General features: G+C 40.9%; 1 protein-coding gene across 1 annotated transcript; it reads right to left on the bottom strand.

The window, feature by feature from the left end:
• Positions 1-3,597: 3,597 nt before the first annotated feature.
• Positions 3,598-10,555, bottom strand: RFESD (Rieske Fe-S domain containing). Its single transcript, XM_085299744.1, has 4 exons — positions 10,105-10,555; positions 9,043-9,220; positions 8,918-8,952; positions 3,598-8,389 (listed from the first exon to the last, which is right to left on the bottom strand). The coding sequence occupies exons 1-4, from the start codon at positions 10,180-10,182 to the stop codon at positions 8,126-8,128; spliced, it is 555 nt and encodes a 184-aa protein (XP_085155870.1). The 5' UTR covers positions 10,183-10,555; the 3' UTR covers positions 3,598-8,125.
• Between the last annotated feature and the right edge of the window lie 3,834 nt (positions 10,556-14,389).

Raw genomic sequence — 14,389 nt, 5'->3', positions numbered from 1 at the left:
GGCATACTCTGTAAACGTGACATAGATTACATATAGACCAATTAGGATAAAACGGAATCCTCGGTAATTCTAACAGATAATATTAAACATGYAAATCCAGAAGTGAACTAATGGACATTAGGTCTTTAATCCTGAAAAACAGTATATAGGTCTATGTCTTTATTCACCTATTGACTTTTGTTAAACTTGCCTTTGTATCAGCAAGGAATAATAAGGGATCAGCCTGTGATTCCTAAATCCTGTTACAAGATATCCTGTAAAAATCTTAGCCCTTTATGTTGCTCCAGAAGTTCTGTCTCTTAACTGCAATGCRGCTGTGGTTTTATATTTGAAGAAAGATGGTATGAGACACTACTCTTCTATTCCAGTTGATAATCCTAGGGAGAATGAGTTGTGTATATTTACACAATGGGATACTAATACATTAAARCTGTGTTTTACAGCAACATGAAAGTACTATTGCAAAGCAGTATTACTAAGTCATGCCCTTATAAAAAGGCACTAGTTTGAAGCTGCTACAGTGTCCTTATGTGTTGTGTTTACATATTGAGTGTTGTTTTCCAGTTCTTAAAAGATGGACATCCGAATAAAGAAATTATCTTGCAACTACCTCATTACCATGAGTTATAGCCTAGCAGTTAGAGCTGTATTTACATAGAAAAAAATATGTATTTGATATATACGTACCGTAACTTAATGAACGCTTAATGAAAACTAAAGCCTGTATCCTGTGGCTAAGTAGCATTCCCAGGTACCTTAAAGTGTTCTGCTAAGACTCTTAAGATTCCATCTCAGGTAAGTAAGCAACATGCCCCGTTTTCTGAAAGATAAAACTAAAATTAATTCCTCAGAAGTGCCTGCTCTGAAATGGTTTTAAAAAGATATTCCAAAGAGAACTCTGTTTTGGAAACTCAGTTCCTCCACTTTGATATTAACAACCTTAACTTTGTTGCTTCTCTGGCATGTTGCCCTCTATTGTTTTGTTTCCCTGGGCCAAGGGAAACTGGGAGATGGGCAGTGTGTGAAAGATGTCAGCAGCGATTCTGTTAGTGGTGTTCATTCCTTACTGCAGTTCACGTCGCTCCTGGTGCGGGAGGTACAATAGGAAGTTGCAGTATCCTGTTTTACATTAAACACTGGGTTTGTCAGAGATCCCAAGTTGAAGTTGCACTATTTCATTTGCAACAACTCTAAACAAACAAGCAGGCAAAAAGTCTCACTGCTATTTGTCCTCATTGCGTCTACTTTGTCATGGGACTTACGGGGACCAGTGGGAACACACTCCTCCTCCTTTACCTACCTCTGTTTTACCTAGCCTTGCCACACAGCTATCAAAACACTCTCAGTGAAACATGCTGATTAAAGGAATCTAAGGAATACCTAGACTATCCACACACATTTCTAGCTTTGTTCTCTGGTGTTGGCAACTACCTAAGTCAATATAATTATAGCAGGTGCCATTTGACTTTAGATTGTTGGTTTACTGGTTTCATTGGTAGTCACTGTAGCCTGCGATCCCCTATCCCCACAGAGCCCAGACTACAAAGCTCTGGRAATAACTGTGAAGAACCAGGCTCAGGGGGAGTTCATTAACTTTCTGGCACCCAGCCTAGTACATATAAGTGGCTAAATATGTCATTGCTTAAGTAATGGAAAAGCTAATTATTATAGTGAAAGTGTAACTGCTGCCCTTTGCAAAGGGCAAAAACTGAGTTGTGTTCTTAATATAAAGTCTCAGGACAGGGAGTTAGAACCATTCTGTTTTTCTATCTCTTTWACTTAAAAACACAGGAAATCAGATATATTTTGTGTAGCCTGAAGGAACTTTGTTTCCATTTTGTGATGCTGAGATATGGGGTTGTTATCCTACAGACAAATGGTATTCAAACAAACTAAAGAAAATCCAAAAAAATTAATCTATGTAGTTCTCTGTAGTAAAAGGAAAGCACGAAGAGCTGGCACTGGTATTGGTGAAATGCCAGAAATCAATTTTGAATTACTTTGTTTCATTTTCAATACTTGTAGTCTTTTCTAGAGGAATCCTCATCTAGAGTGCAAAATTTTTGAACATGTCAAATGTTAATTTCTGCTTCAGTTTCACAAAGTATGCATAACTTTGTTCACAAAAGGATTGATTGATACAACTTCTGAAAAAGCAGAATTGTTACTGTAGAGGAGGCAGTGAGGCAGTGTTACTGACTTACTATATACAAGTCAGGCTTCTACAAAATAATAACTGAAGGAATATGAGGAATTAAATTGTGAAGCTTCAAGTTGAGGGTTGTTTGTAGGGACAATGGTAATGGAGAAAAAGCACCTGCTACTTCTGTGCTAGATAGTGTATTAATATAAAYAGTTCTACTGAAAAATAAGCATTCAGTACACAAAGCAGGTAATACAGGAGAAAAGAGGGGCCTTTCACCCAGCCTAGTCCACTGACAAGTGCAGGAATCTCACAAGTTACCCAGAAAGAACGGGTCTGGAGTAAGAAGAAGGAAACAAAGCAGATTAACAGTGCCATTGTGGGTCAGCAAAGAAGCATCTTGTAAAACACGACCACGAAAGTGAACAGATAATTACTGTTAGAGCTAGCACTGTCTAAGTGACAGAAGCAAAGCCCACTGTGATTAGAGACGAGCACAGAGATAGCACACATTTTTAAATACTAGTGCTTAGCCTCTACTGTTCAAGCATTTCTAATATGCTTGTCCTCGTAGTAACCAATTATCAGTTATTAATTTTTTTAAATGGATAAAATCACCAAGAATCAAACATTACATGAGTTTAATTAAGATCAAGCACTATTTCAGCTTAGCACGCTCTATCAAACCCTTTATGCTCTGAGCTGATGATAAAAGTTCACATGAACACCTGCACCACTGAAATGATGCAAGGTGCACCTTTTTCTATTAGTGAGGTTCAGGTTTTCTTAGGATGCTGAGTCTCATGGAAAATACAGCGAGCACTGCAAGGTGACATAGCCTCCTGGGAGGTACTAAGCATCCTGAACACCTACTACTTTTTAAATTCAGATGATAGTGCCATTTTTTGGGGTGCTGAGCCAGTACACAACGTGGAATGCTGAAAGGCAATAAAACAATTACAGAGAGGGCTACCACTCTGCTGTTCTTCTATGCTTTTCTGGGCCAAACAGCAGGTATAAAAGTATGTTATTTCCCTGGAGCCATCAGTAAGCATAGAATTTTTCTGAAGCTATTAAGAATATAGCATCATAAAAAATTGATACCTATTACTTGAATGGGAACAGGGTGTGTCAGTATCTTGGGTGTCAACACAAATCAAGGCAGGTCATTTGCAAGCAGTGATAGTATCTTTGTTTAAACAACTCGCATAGATGGAAAAATGAGAAAAGCTTTCAGGCAGTAGAGCCCTACTTCAGTGTGCTGAAAAAGTAGTTTTTCCCCCCTGCAGCAGTTGGCTTAATAAAAAAGACATTACCAACAGTCTTTGTGTTGCCTGGGTCCTTAGTCCATCACAGCCTCAGCAAAATACCAGCAGATCATGGAAAGCCACAAATGATAGTTCCATTTTTTTCATATTAAATGAAAAATTAATCACAACTAATTAATAGTTAAATTAATTGCAACTAATTTTTTAATAAAATAACACACATCTTACCATAACTTTCATATAAGACAATTATTTCTGGAATAGTCTTTCCTCCATAAGCCCTGATGCTTTAATTACTGGAGTTTGCAATAGTAAACAGTATTTCTCAAGCATGTCCTTCATCAAAACAATCCCATTGTTTGAGCACCACAGTTGATGCCCATCAGGGCACTCTCTTCATCTCACACAGTAAGAGTCATTAACGGGCTAAGCAGAATAGCTGCAGTCTTAGGTTTTATCTTGCTTTTTCAAAGAGGTGGCTTCATGATAGAATAAATGTAACTGTTTATTCTGTTCAAGTTGCTTTTAGAAGTAGCTTACAGAACTTAAATGTCTTGCAGAGTCATCATGAAAATTTTCAAGCAAAAGCATAAAATACATTTCTCTGTTCTTTGCTAGGCTGATTAATGCAGGGAAAACAGATGGTGTTTGCACATTTTTCAAAATAAACTAAACCCCCAAAACTATCGCCAACAAAACACTTCTCTTGAATGATCTAGAGAATAACTTCTGCAATTTTGCATTAACACATCTCTACAGGGAGCTTAAATTATGCAGCCAATGACTTTCTGGTCTCTTGTCCACAACTACTATTCCTTCTACCTCTTCACTGTCCCTTAAACATCATCTCAATACCACCCCCTTTAACTTAACCATTCCTCACATCCTTATTCATCTGTTAGTCTCTGCTTTCAAATAGCTGTGTCCCAATCTTCCTTTACTGTTACCAGTGTTTCCCCAGATAGTCCTAGATGCCCCATTCTTTTCAGTCTTCTTGCTCTTGAAGTATCTTTTGCTGCATTTGCTGKTTTTTTTTCTGAAATTTCCTTTCCCTCATGACTTCCAAACATCTTCTCTTTTTTTACCTGCCAACTGATCACCTGCCCTGATATTCCTAACTTATTTGCACTTGGTCTCAGTTCCTCATCCTACTTCTGCCAGTCTCAGCACTCTCATGACATCCTAGCTCCCTCAGTATTCTCTCTCCACCCATTCTTATTAATCTCCTTATTGGATCCCTTCTCCAGCTAGCCTCAGTCTTTTCCATTTCTTTGCCTAATATTCCAGTATATTTAATGAGGAACTGAACATGAATGTATACGTCACCAAACATTCCCAAGTTGAGGAGTACATTGGTTAGTGTGAAGATGTCTGAATTGTGCCTAAAAAATAGATTGGCAGGACAAAAGACAGCATGCAGACATGGCTCTTTTCTAGTAAAAGTGGCATAAGCAAATCTGGAGATACGCGGCCAACGGTAAAGCACCTAATCCGTGCACTTCTGGAAGTGCCATACAATACTATGGAGCTGGCCTGGGCCACAAACTGAGACATAGCTTGTACCTGACTCTGGAAAAGCATAAGCACTGCTCTGAAARGACATTAGGAGGAGTAACTGTCAAGCAACTGAAATATTTTTATTTCTTACATTAGAAGTCATCACAATCTGTCTTCTAGCATTTTTCCACATCATCTGGTTACAACCTTTTTAGTACTTTACACAGCTGTTGAACAGGAGCATGATTTTATCATGGAAGTTAGATAAAGAAATATCCAATTTGCCAAAACTATCTTAAAATGCTGCAGGTTCTCTTCTTTGCTGACAAAAAAAAACAGAAGCCTATCAGCCAGTCAACTCTCCCTCCTTTGCCCAAAACCACTTAATTTAATAATTCTCTATTCTTTATATGACCATCAACAAGAGAATTGAGGGAAAAACGAACCGATTGACAAACTTTAGAATTAAGTAAGTGCCATCTCTCTGTGAATAAGAATGTATTTTAAAGCAAAATCTCTTAAAAAGTTTGCAAATTGTATGTAGTTGTTATAGAAGTAAAGTACTTAATAAATGTGGTCTATCAAAGCACTTAAGCATGAACATGAAATTCCCCTGATTTCACATGGTTAACAGTAAGCATATGATCAAGCACTTCACTGGATTTTAAGCTAGAAAATTCACTGCTGCAAAAGACTGAGTACTATTCTACTAATATGAACATGCAGATGAAACCGGAGGTAAAACTTCCTATTACTAGCATTGTACTGAATGTCAAATGGGCAAAAACATCCTACTTAAAATCATAACTTCTTACACTAAACTGTATCTTTGTTAATTTAAGTGGACAAGTTTTATTAAAGCTGTACATGGAAAAATTAAAAATAAGATATATTGTTCAAGAAGAAAAATCCTTAAGATAAAACACTAAAAATGGCAGTGATAAGAAGGAGAGAGATGGAGAAAGTCACTATGTGTGCCCTCTACAGAAGCAAGGCTTTCCTGAATTTCTTTTTGAAAAGCAAATTAGCAATAGTATTCCCACACCTCATTCTGCACCTGCAGTTCTGAACACAGTTCAGGCAAGACTGTGAGCTATTTGCTGCTCTATTTGAATGCTTAATATGAGCTGCACATATTTTACAGTCTTTATGAATACCGTATCTGTTGTTACCATAATGTCCCCAAAGTTTCTTTATACTAGGAAAAAACCCTCAAACAAACAAAAGAAATCATCTATCATAGCAATCACACAAATCAATGAGAGTATATTGGAGGACTATACAATATTTTTCTATGATGTATGATTTTCAATAGCACAAGATATGTTGAAATTTCATTACAAGTGAAGTTAGGTGGAGTAGAGGGGAAGAAAGGGAAGCAGTATCCCCTCACCCTCAGCAGGACCCGAAGCAATGTACGCTCCAGGTCCTTTGGAGTAGCAGCAGTATCACTTCATCACTTTCTTTCCTTACCTCCCTGCCATCTGCACTGTGGCTGCAAGAAGGGTAAGAAAGAAAAATACACAAAAAATTACACAAAACTGGCCAGTAAATAACAGCAGTTTCTAGCAGAGGAGCAAGATGTGATTCATCTAACAAAAGGCAAGCATTTACATCTGAACTACTCAGCACCAGCTGATTCAATGGCCCATGAGAGAAAGAGAAGGAATGCATTTCTATGGTGCAGTTCTAAAATACACAACAAAAATAGGCCAGATTTACCTTAAAACTTAGAAATAGGTAATCTTAAAAGTTGCCAGTTTCTCTCTACTGACCACAAAACCAATATAAGGGGAAACAATCAGGTGCAGACATCTAAATTTAAACATGATGAATCCTTCATATAGTAACATAAATTGGTAATTGATTGACTTTTTTCAGTGTGATGAATCAGGTACAGATGTTTTCCTTTGATATTCCACTACTCCTCAGTACTTTCAAATATATTTATATGAAAAATGATTCTAACATGAACCTGCTTACTATTCTCGTACATTAAGACAATACAGTAAACAAATGAAAGAAACTCACAGAGGAAGACCAGTTAGCTTGAAACTGAACCTGAGTAACACAGGATTTCTGCAAATAGCTACAAAACACCAAAAATGCGCTCTGCAAAATTGAAGCCATGATGCAGACATGTTAATAGATAGACAGGTCAAGCATTCCAGGCCAATGCTAAGCTTTCACAGAATATCTCCTGTGAAACTAGAAGCAGCTCTCTTGACTGCGTGGGCTGGGTAGGAGATTCTACCACGTCTCARCCCACAACCCACCTTTCATGCAAGACAACATAGAGGAAAACTTTCTCTGTCCTGGGAGCAGGCTTATCAGGGCAGATCTGATATTATCTGATATTATGCAGTGAATTCACATAGAGAGACCAAACTTTGGATCTAAAGAGAAAGTATATTTTTAAAAAATGAATGCATAAGAACATGTTTAAAATAAGTTTTAAAAAACCGACAGCTTCTTTCTTACTCAGCAATAGAATCAGGAAGAATGAATTATGTATGATAAGTATTGGTGACATTATATGATGTACTACAAAAAGGAGTTCAGTGAGGAAGAAGAAAACAAGTACTTCTATGGAACCAAAGTAGTGATATGCAAATAGGCATATAGAAGCACAGTAAAATATGTTCACATATTGTACTTTTCTTTGTGAAAATCTGAGTCTTCAGATTAATAAAGATCAGAGATTACTTGCATATCTAAAAAGTTTGAAATTTCAATGTCACTTATACAGAAAGCATTATAAGTATAAACTGTTAAACATATATACATATATATACACATACATAACCTTTATACCATATATTTAACTTAAACTTTTCAATGTGTTTTATAAGCAGTAATATTCTATACTACCCTGCCTCCTGAAAATTAAAAGAATTCTAGCAAATTCTAGATTTCTAAAATGTCAAGTATTATGAAGCAGTCTGCTGTACATACATCTTTTTGAAAGGCAAGAGCAAAATTTCCCTGGCACAAGGTCAGCCAGTTCTGAGAATATAGGAGCTTCTATTTTTATCTTTTCATTTCTACATTATTCAATGCTTTAACATAACATTACCATTAGAATTTCATCTGGAAACAATCTTTACAGCCATGCAGCCATGTTAAATTTTTTATTTGATGACAATGATTCTTCAAAGGGACATTCACCAGGATTCTACTTTATGGCAGCCACTTCTTCTGCTATTTGCAATTTGCTTTATTTTTCCATAGTGAAATCACCATTATTTTTGTACTTGTCAGCATAATAGTCTGAGTCAAATCTTACAGACAAATCTGGAGGACTCACATAAACATTTCCATTGTCTATGGTAACTTTATGAATCCTTTGTTTCACTCCTTTTGATTGCCACTGTGGTGTTGGTTCCATAGGCTTTATGGCTTGATATAATCCTTCTCCTGTTTCCAAAGTAATTTTATACTTATGCCAAGGACAAATAATACATGGTTGACCATTGATATCCTGAAGAGAAAAAAAAAAAAAAAAAAAAAAGAGGAAAAGTGAGTCACTGACTTCCCACTCTTCCTCTCCTTGGAAGATATTCTATGTCAAAAGATACGCCTAGTGATTTAGCTGTACTGCACTGCACCATTCATGCAGGAATATAAGGTTCAATTCCTAAGAGCACCATCGTTTCAGTAGCAAACTGGACTGGTAATTCATTTGGTGCTGGAGAACTATGTCCAAGAAGTGTACAGTATCAGTCTTTTCTTCCAATGTTCATAGTATGACTGCCTAATAATAATACTCTACCACTATGGGATGCACCCATACAGTAACAGGAATCATATTCTAACCCTATTTCTCACTTCATTTTAGGTTCATGAGATAAAAAAATGTATAAAATGTCATCCTAAATAGGGTGATAGGCATTGTTATTCTTACATAGATGCCTGTTTCTTTCAATATTATATTCAGATAAAACTATTCAAAAATACATTAGATTTCAAATTACTACATTTACATGCATTTTTTTTTATGCTTACATACCTCTATTTCTCCAAGATGTAAAGCACCTCCTGCATCTAAAACATAGTAGAAAATGATATTAAACTATGTAACAAATTTTAGGCTTAATTGTTACGACATCAAGATCATATGTGCAAATATCTTACGGTAGCAGCGAGCATCCATAGCATAAAATTTTCCTTCATGGTAGAAAATGACTACTTCTCTGTCATTGACCTTCGTGGTTATTCTTTGGGACTTTTTTATGTCATCTTCTTTACCAACATATATAGCATCAGGCTCCATTTCAACTGTTCCTTTGCTCGAGCTGTGCAAATCTATGTCCTGAAAACGCAAAAAGTTCAAAAAAATACTTTATAAAAGAATTCATATTTGGATTTCTACATATAGAATGGATGCCTTAGTCACAGAATGGCCACTATCCATCTTACATGTAACATGAAAGGAACAAAATTTTTCAGAAAAGATTATCAATATGCACATGAAATAAAGCACAGAAGTTTGATAAAAACATTTAGCCAATGTGTTCATTAATGGAACTGGAAATACTGACTGTTGCAAACTGATACCCGAGGCAAAGAAAGATAATTCCTAAATCTGTTTATTTACTCTACACTTTAATCACCATTTTCTCTAAAAACCTATATGCAAACAAATACAAGGACACTAAATGTAAAATATCACATTTGCTGTAAATGTAAAAATTAGTATTTGCATTTAAATCCAGTATTGTTTAAATAATATATGGCTAGAAATACAAACTGATATAAGTTGATAAAAAAGTAAAAACATTGGCTGCAAAAGGGCCACTCAAATCAGGACTTTTTAGTAAATGTATTCTGCCTTTCCCTTTCTCCTCTTACTTATTTCAAATGTCTAATAGGCTCCCTCTTTCAACAGGGAGCATAAGTAAGCCTCCCTCTTTTATCATAAAACTTGTATGAACATCCTGGCTTTGAGACTTTTAATCTTCCTCTCAAATTTGGCTGCAATTAGCGGCTGTGTTCCAGTTACTTTGGAACCCCTCATACACTCATAGTACAACCATATTACCCTCACTTCCCCTGAAAATCAGGCTAAAGAAAGAAATCTTAGTACACACTGACGGTAAAGACAAACCGCAGACAGATAATATTCAAGTTGCAAAGAARGCAAAGAGTTACGAAGAGTAGTAGAGCTTCTCAGTCATGCAGCAAGCCACACAGTACCTTAGATCCACGCCAGATCACAACAGAGATGAGGAAACACATGAAGAAATGAAGGCTCAGAATAATGAGTTCCAACATTGTCTCTCTTCAGTATTCCCACCACACCTAGGCTTGCTTTGTTCACATGCGTAGCAGCTTTTATCAAAGTGCTGCTTTATGTAAAGAGCTTTTTTTGTGTGTGATAGTAGCTGGCCCCAACAACATAAAAAAAGCAAGCTTTACGCAAGGCTCAGCACGGCCGCAGTAAACTGTGCCAGGACTGATAAAGCAGGGGAGAAGATCTGGGGCTGCTGCGATAACAGACTAGCACAGCTCTGAGTTGGATATACTGCCTTTCTCTTTAAAAGCAACACTTCCACAACTGCCTTCCACCGACTGGGTCACTTGAATTTAAAACCATGTTTAGAAATCATTTATTACATTCCCGTGTGTACACATGCTCAACAACTACATGTTTCCTAATAAGATGTTCTATCAGGAAGACCAGTATAAGTAACGCTGTGGTATTTTCGAGACCAGTGATTTTTCTGATTTATACATAATCAACTGTAAGTACAGATTCTTTGTATTCTAGATATCAAAAAATTAGCTCTACCAAATCTTTCCTAGAAAGTGAAATACCAGTTTTCAGACTCACAGAACTATCCAATATTCACATTTTTATTATTTTCTGTAGAAAATAYGCATAATATGTAGCAATCTAATCACAAGACCTAGAATAGGAAACTCCCAATTTTTAGTATCACCTTTTGGCCAACTCTGTGTATAAACTTCCAGATTGGCCAGAACCTTAAAATACAGGTGCCTGCATTTTTTGTGAAGGCACCAATAAAAAATTACATATATAGACATGTAGATATGTCCCAATCAGTATTAAAATAACACTTAGCTCCAAATCCCCGGTTCATTTAGTGAGGGACTCATTTGGTGTTCATTTCTACAACCAGCCTGCATTTGTATGCATGTATTACACAGCCACCCAAGACTGAAACTTAGTTGTTAGTGTGTTGTGCRCCCCATATTTATTAACTGCAACAAGTAATAATAGCAAACTGCTTCATTTTACAGGTAGACTGAGATGTAAAGACTTAAATGTTTATCTATAACCAACCGTATAACAACAGCCCCAGCAAAACCAGGTCCTCCAGAACAAAGCCCTCAAGGCAACAGGTACTTGTGAATGCAGTCCTGAGTTTAAGAAAAAACACTGTGGCAGAAGACCGTCTTCCCTGAAGAAAGATGGGCAATTGAAGAAGACTCAATAGCAAGAAAAACCTGCAACTAGGCTCTCTTACTGGAAGCTTACTTTTGGACACTTTCTTACCCATGAAGTGGAAGTATACTTGTGAAGTACTAACAAAAAGGGAGAGATTTCAAACTTGAACAGTCCTGGGTGGACAGGAGGACGTTATGGAAGAGAAGTCTAATAGCTCTCCAAGCTGGTTTTCATTTTACAGGCTTTTCCACTTTTCCAACAGGCAACTCTCAGCCCAGGGTGTGATGCCGTTTCTGCAGCGCTGCATCTGAGGGTGGGAACCTGCCACAGAGACCGGCTCTTGCTTCCCTCCCGTTCCCGAAACCGCGGGACTACTGGCATTAGGCCCTAACCATGGAAATGCTAAGCAAGTAAACAGCCACCTATTAAAAGCATATGAAATTGGTGTTTTGTTTGCCCTTGTAGGGCTCCCTGGAAAGTGTAGTTCTCATTACACGCTACATAAGGTGAACTAAAAAATCCATTTTGCTTGATTGTGTTTTTTTCCAGGTCACTAACCAAGCTAAAAATCCCTCTGTTTAAACAGCAGGCAGAAAGCACAACCATCCGTGCAAACCTCGCCGGACCTCGCCGCATCCCAGCGGCGCAGCAGCGCAGCACCCAACGCACGTCTCGCCCACAATCCCGGGACGCCCGGGGCGAGGAGAAGCACATCTGCTCGGATACACCCTAGAGCCCCAACCCAACCCCCCTCTCCAGACCGCGGGTGGGCCGCCGCCGGGCTTGAGCCCCGCCGGGGCGGGTGGACAGTGCCGGAGCAGCCGGTCCCTTGCCCGGCTGGGACGAAACAGAGTTAAACTAACACCAAAAATGCCCGGACATGGCTTCCCCACGCCCTCTCGGCCCTCGGGCCCCGGCGCGCGCGGACCGACACCGACACCGACACCGACGCCGCCGCCCTCCTCTCACGGCGACGCGCCCCCCGCGCGCGCGCGCGTCCCGCGCCCCCCCGCGGGCGAGCCGCCCGCCTCCGGAGGGCGCGCCGCGCGGGCGAGCGGCACTACAGCTCCCGGCGGGCACCGCGGCAGCAACGGCCGCGCCGCGCGCTCCGCCCCCACGGGCAGCGCCGGTTCTGTCAGGCTCGGGCAGGGCGCGGCGGCTCTCCGCACTGCAAATACGTGTGAACTGGCAGCCCTCGTCCCGACAGCTTTCAGTGTAAACTCGGCATCACATGCAGTAACCGTCATCGGCCCTGAAAAAACAGGTGTGCTCAGGTACAGTATGGCACAGTACAGCCTCACGGAACCGACCTCACCCTGCTAGGAAGGGAGTGGATGAGCCGTGTTCAGCTTCACGGAAACCAACGACCTAACCGCGGTGGCAACGTAAATACATATTCCTGTGTTCTTGGGCRGAATAATCTTAGCATAATTAGAGGCATAAACGCCATTAGGTAGTGTAAATTAAGTTYTGGGATCAATACAATGATCTCTTTACTTAGAACATCTGGCAAGGCAGAGTACTTTTTTTTTTCTCTATACTGCCCCAGATGAGTAGTTATCTATCTTTAAAAACACATGGTTTTAGAACGTTGAATATATGCAATAGTATGTTTGGAAACCAAATGTACRGAATCACTAATGAAAATGTAAAAATATTTTTTCCAGGTTACCTAGTTACCAAAATGTGGCTCACTAAGCACAACTTAATTCTTGGATTTAGTGGAACTGATAAAATGTTATCTGCCAGTTGAAATAAACGTGTAAAAACGACAAATTTTTCCCAAGTTACTTAGTTATCAAAGTATGGCAAAGCACAACTGAATTCCTGCAATGAACYTAAGTATCTAGGAACTGAATCTAAAACATTTTGATCAAAAAGAGGAAGGCTATCCTCCCCTCGAAGCTTTAAGTGGATTTCCAAATTAGTTAGATTTTTCTTAACATTTTCTTAAAGAGTTTGGCTTCTTTAATGTGTTCTGAGTCACTTTATAAGATGCTGGATGGAGGCGTCCCTGCATCAAAGTGCCATCTGGTGGCAATTACAATAAAAGTGAGTTGGTGTAGCAGAAGGATTCATCATTGGATCAAAACACAGTTCATTTCATGAGTAGTAATTCATTAATACAAGCTTTGCTAATTCCTGCTCTATTCTTCGAAATGTGCTTGGGGAGGAAAAAAATAATAAAAAAAATAAGACAATAAAAATATCACCGCCGAGCGCCGCGCGAGTGCAGTCGCTGCCTCCCGCAGCAGACGGTACTCGCTGCCCACCGCGGCCGCGCAACAGGACGCCGTCCGCCAAGCGGAGTGCGCGCACAGCCTTCGCCTCGCCTCGCTTGGCTTTGACGGAGCGGGGCGCAGCGCGGCTGGTCTTGAAGCCCATGCGGCTAGCACCTCGGCGCCGGGACGGAGCACCGCTGCCGCGGGCATCTCCGCCGCCTCCGGCTCGCTCGCTGCCGCCGAGGCGCGGATTTCGCCCTTGCAGGTACACGAGCGAAAGCCGCCGCTCGGAGGCCGGAGGGAGCACGGGGGCTGGAGGGGGGCGGCAGGCGAGGCGCGGGGCTGCCGGCGGGGGGCGGTCGCTGGGAGGGGAGCGCGCTGGCCGCGGGGGTGCGCAACCCCCTCCCCGCGCCCCATGACGGGCAGAGCCCCTATATAGGCGCGGGGAGCGCCGCCGACAAAGTTTGTGCCCGGCGGGAGGCGCGGAGCGGGGCTGCCCGGCGCAGCGCTGTCCTTCTCCTTTCTCCTCCCTCCCCGCCGGGACTTCGCGGGAGCCATGGAGGACCCCTTCAGCCTGAGCACCTCGGCAGCCGTGCCCAACCTCTCCAGCGTCCCGGAGCCGGCAGGCAGCCTCAACCTCTCCGCCCCCGCGGGGCAGTGGCCGCCCAGCCGGCGGGCGCGGGCGGCGTCGGCGGGCGCCGTCCTGCTGCTGGCGCTGCTGGGCAACTGCCTGGTGCTGTGCCGGCTGCGCTGCTACTGCTGCTGCGGCCGGGGCCGGCGGCGGCGGCGCAAGATGGACTTCCTCATCGCCCACCTGGCGCTGTCCGACCTCTGCGGCTGCGGGCTG

This window comes from Rhea americana, unplaced genomic scaffold (genome assembly GCF_003343005.1).
Source record: "Rhea americana isolate MKP2758 unplaced genomic scaffold, rheAme1 scaffold_153, whole genome shotgun sequence".
Classification (NCBI taxonomy): Eukaryota; Metazoa; Chordata; class Aves; order Rheiformes; family Rheidae; genus Rhea; species Rhea americana.
This window is presented reverse-complemented; position numbering and strand designations above follow the sequence as displayed.

Bases quoted from the DNA above. Each gene is read 5' to 3' on its own strand.
- RFESD (XM_085299744.1), bottom strand. From the start codon at position 10,182: ATGTTGGAACTCATTATTCTGAGCCTTCATTTCTTCATGTGTTTCCTC. The intron at 9,221-10,104 runs GTACTGTGTGGC...TTGCGTTTTCAG, and splicing joins TGATCTGGCGTGGATCTAAG to GACATAGATTTGCACAGCTC. The intron at 8,390-8,917 runs GTATGTAAGCAT...TTTTCTCTTCAG, and splicing joins TACATCTTGGAGAAATAGAG to GATATCAATGGTCAACCATG.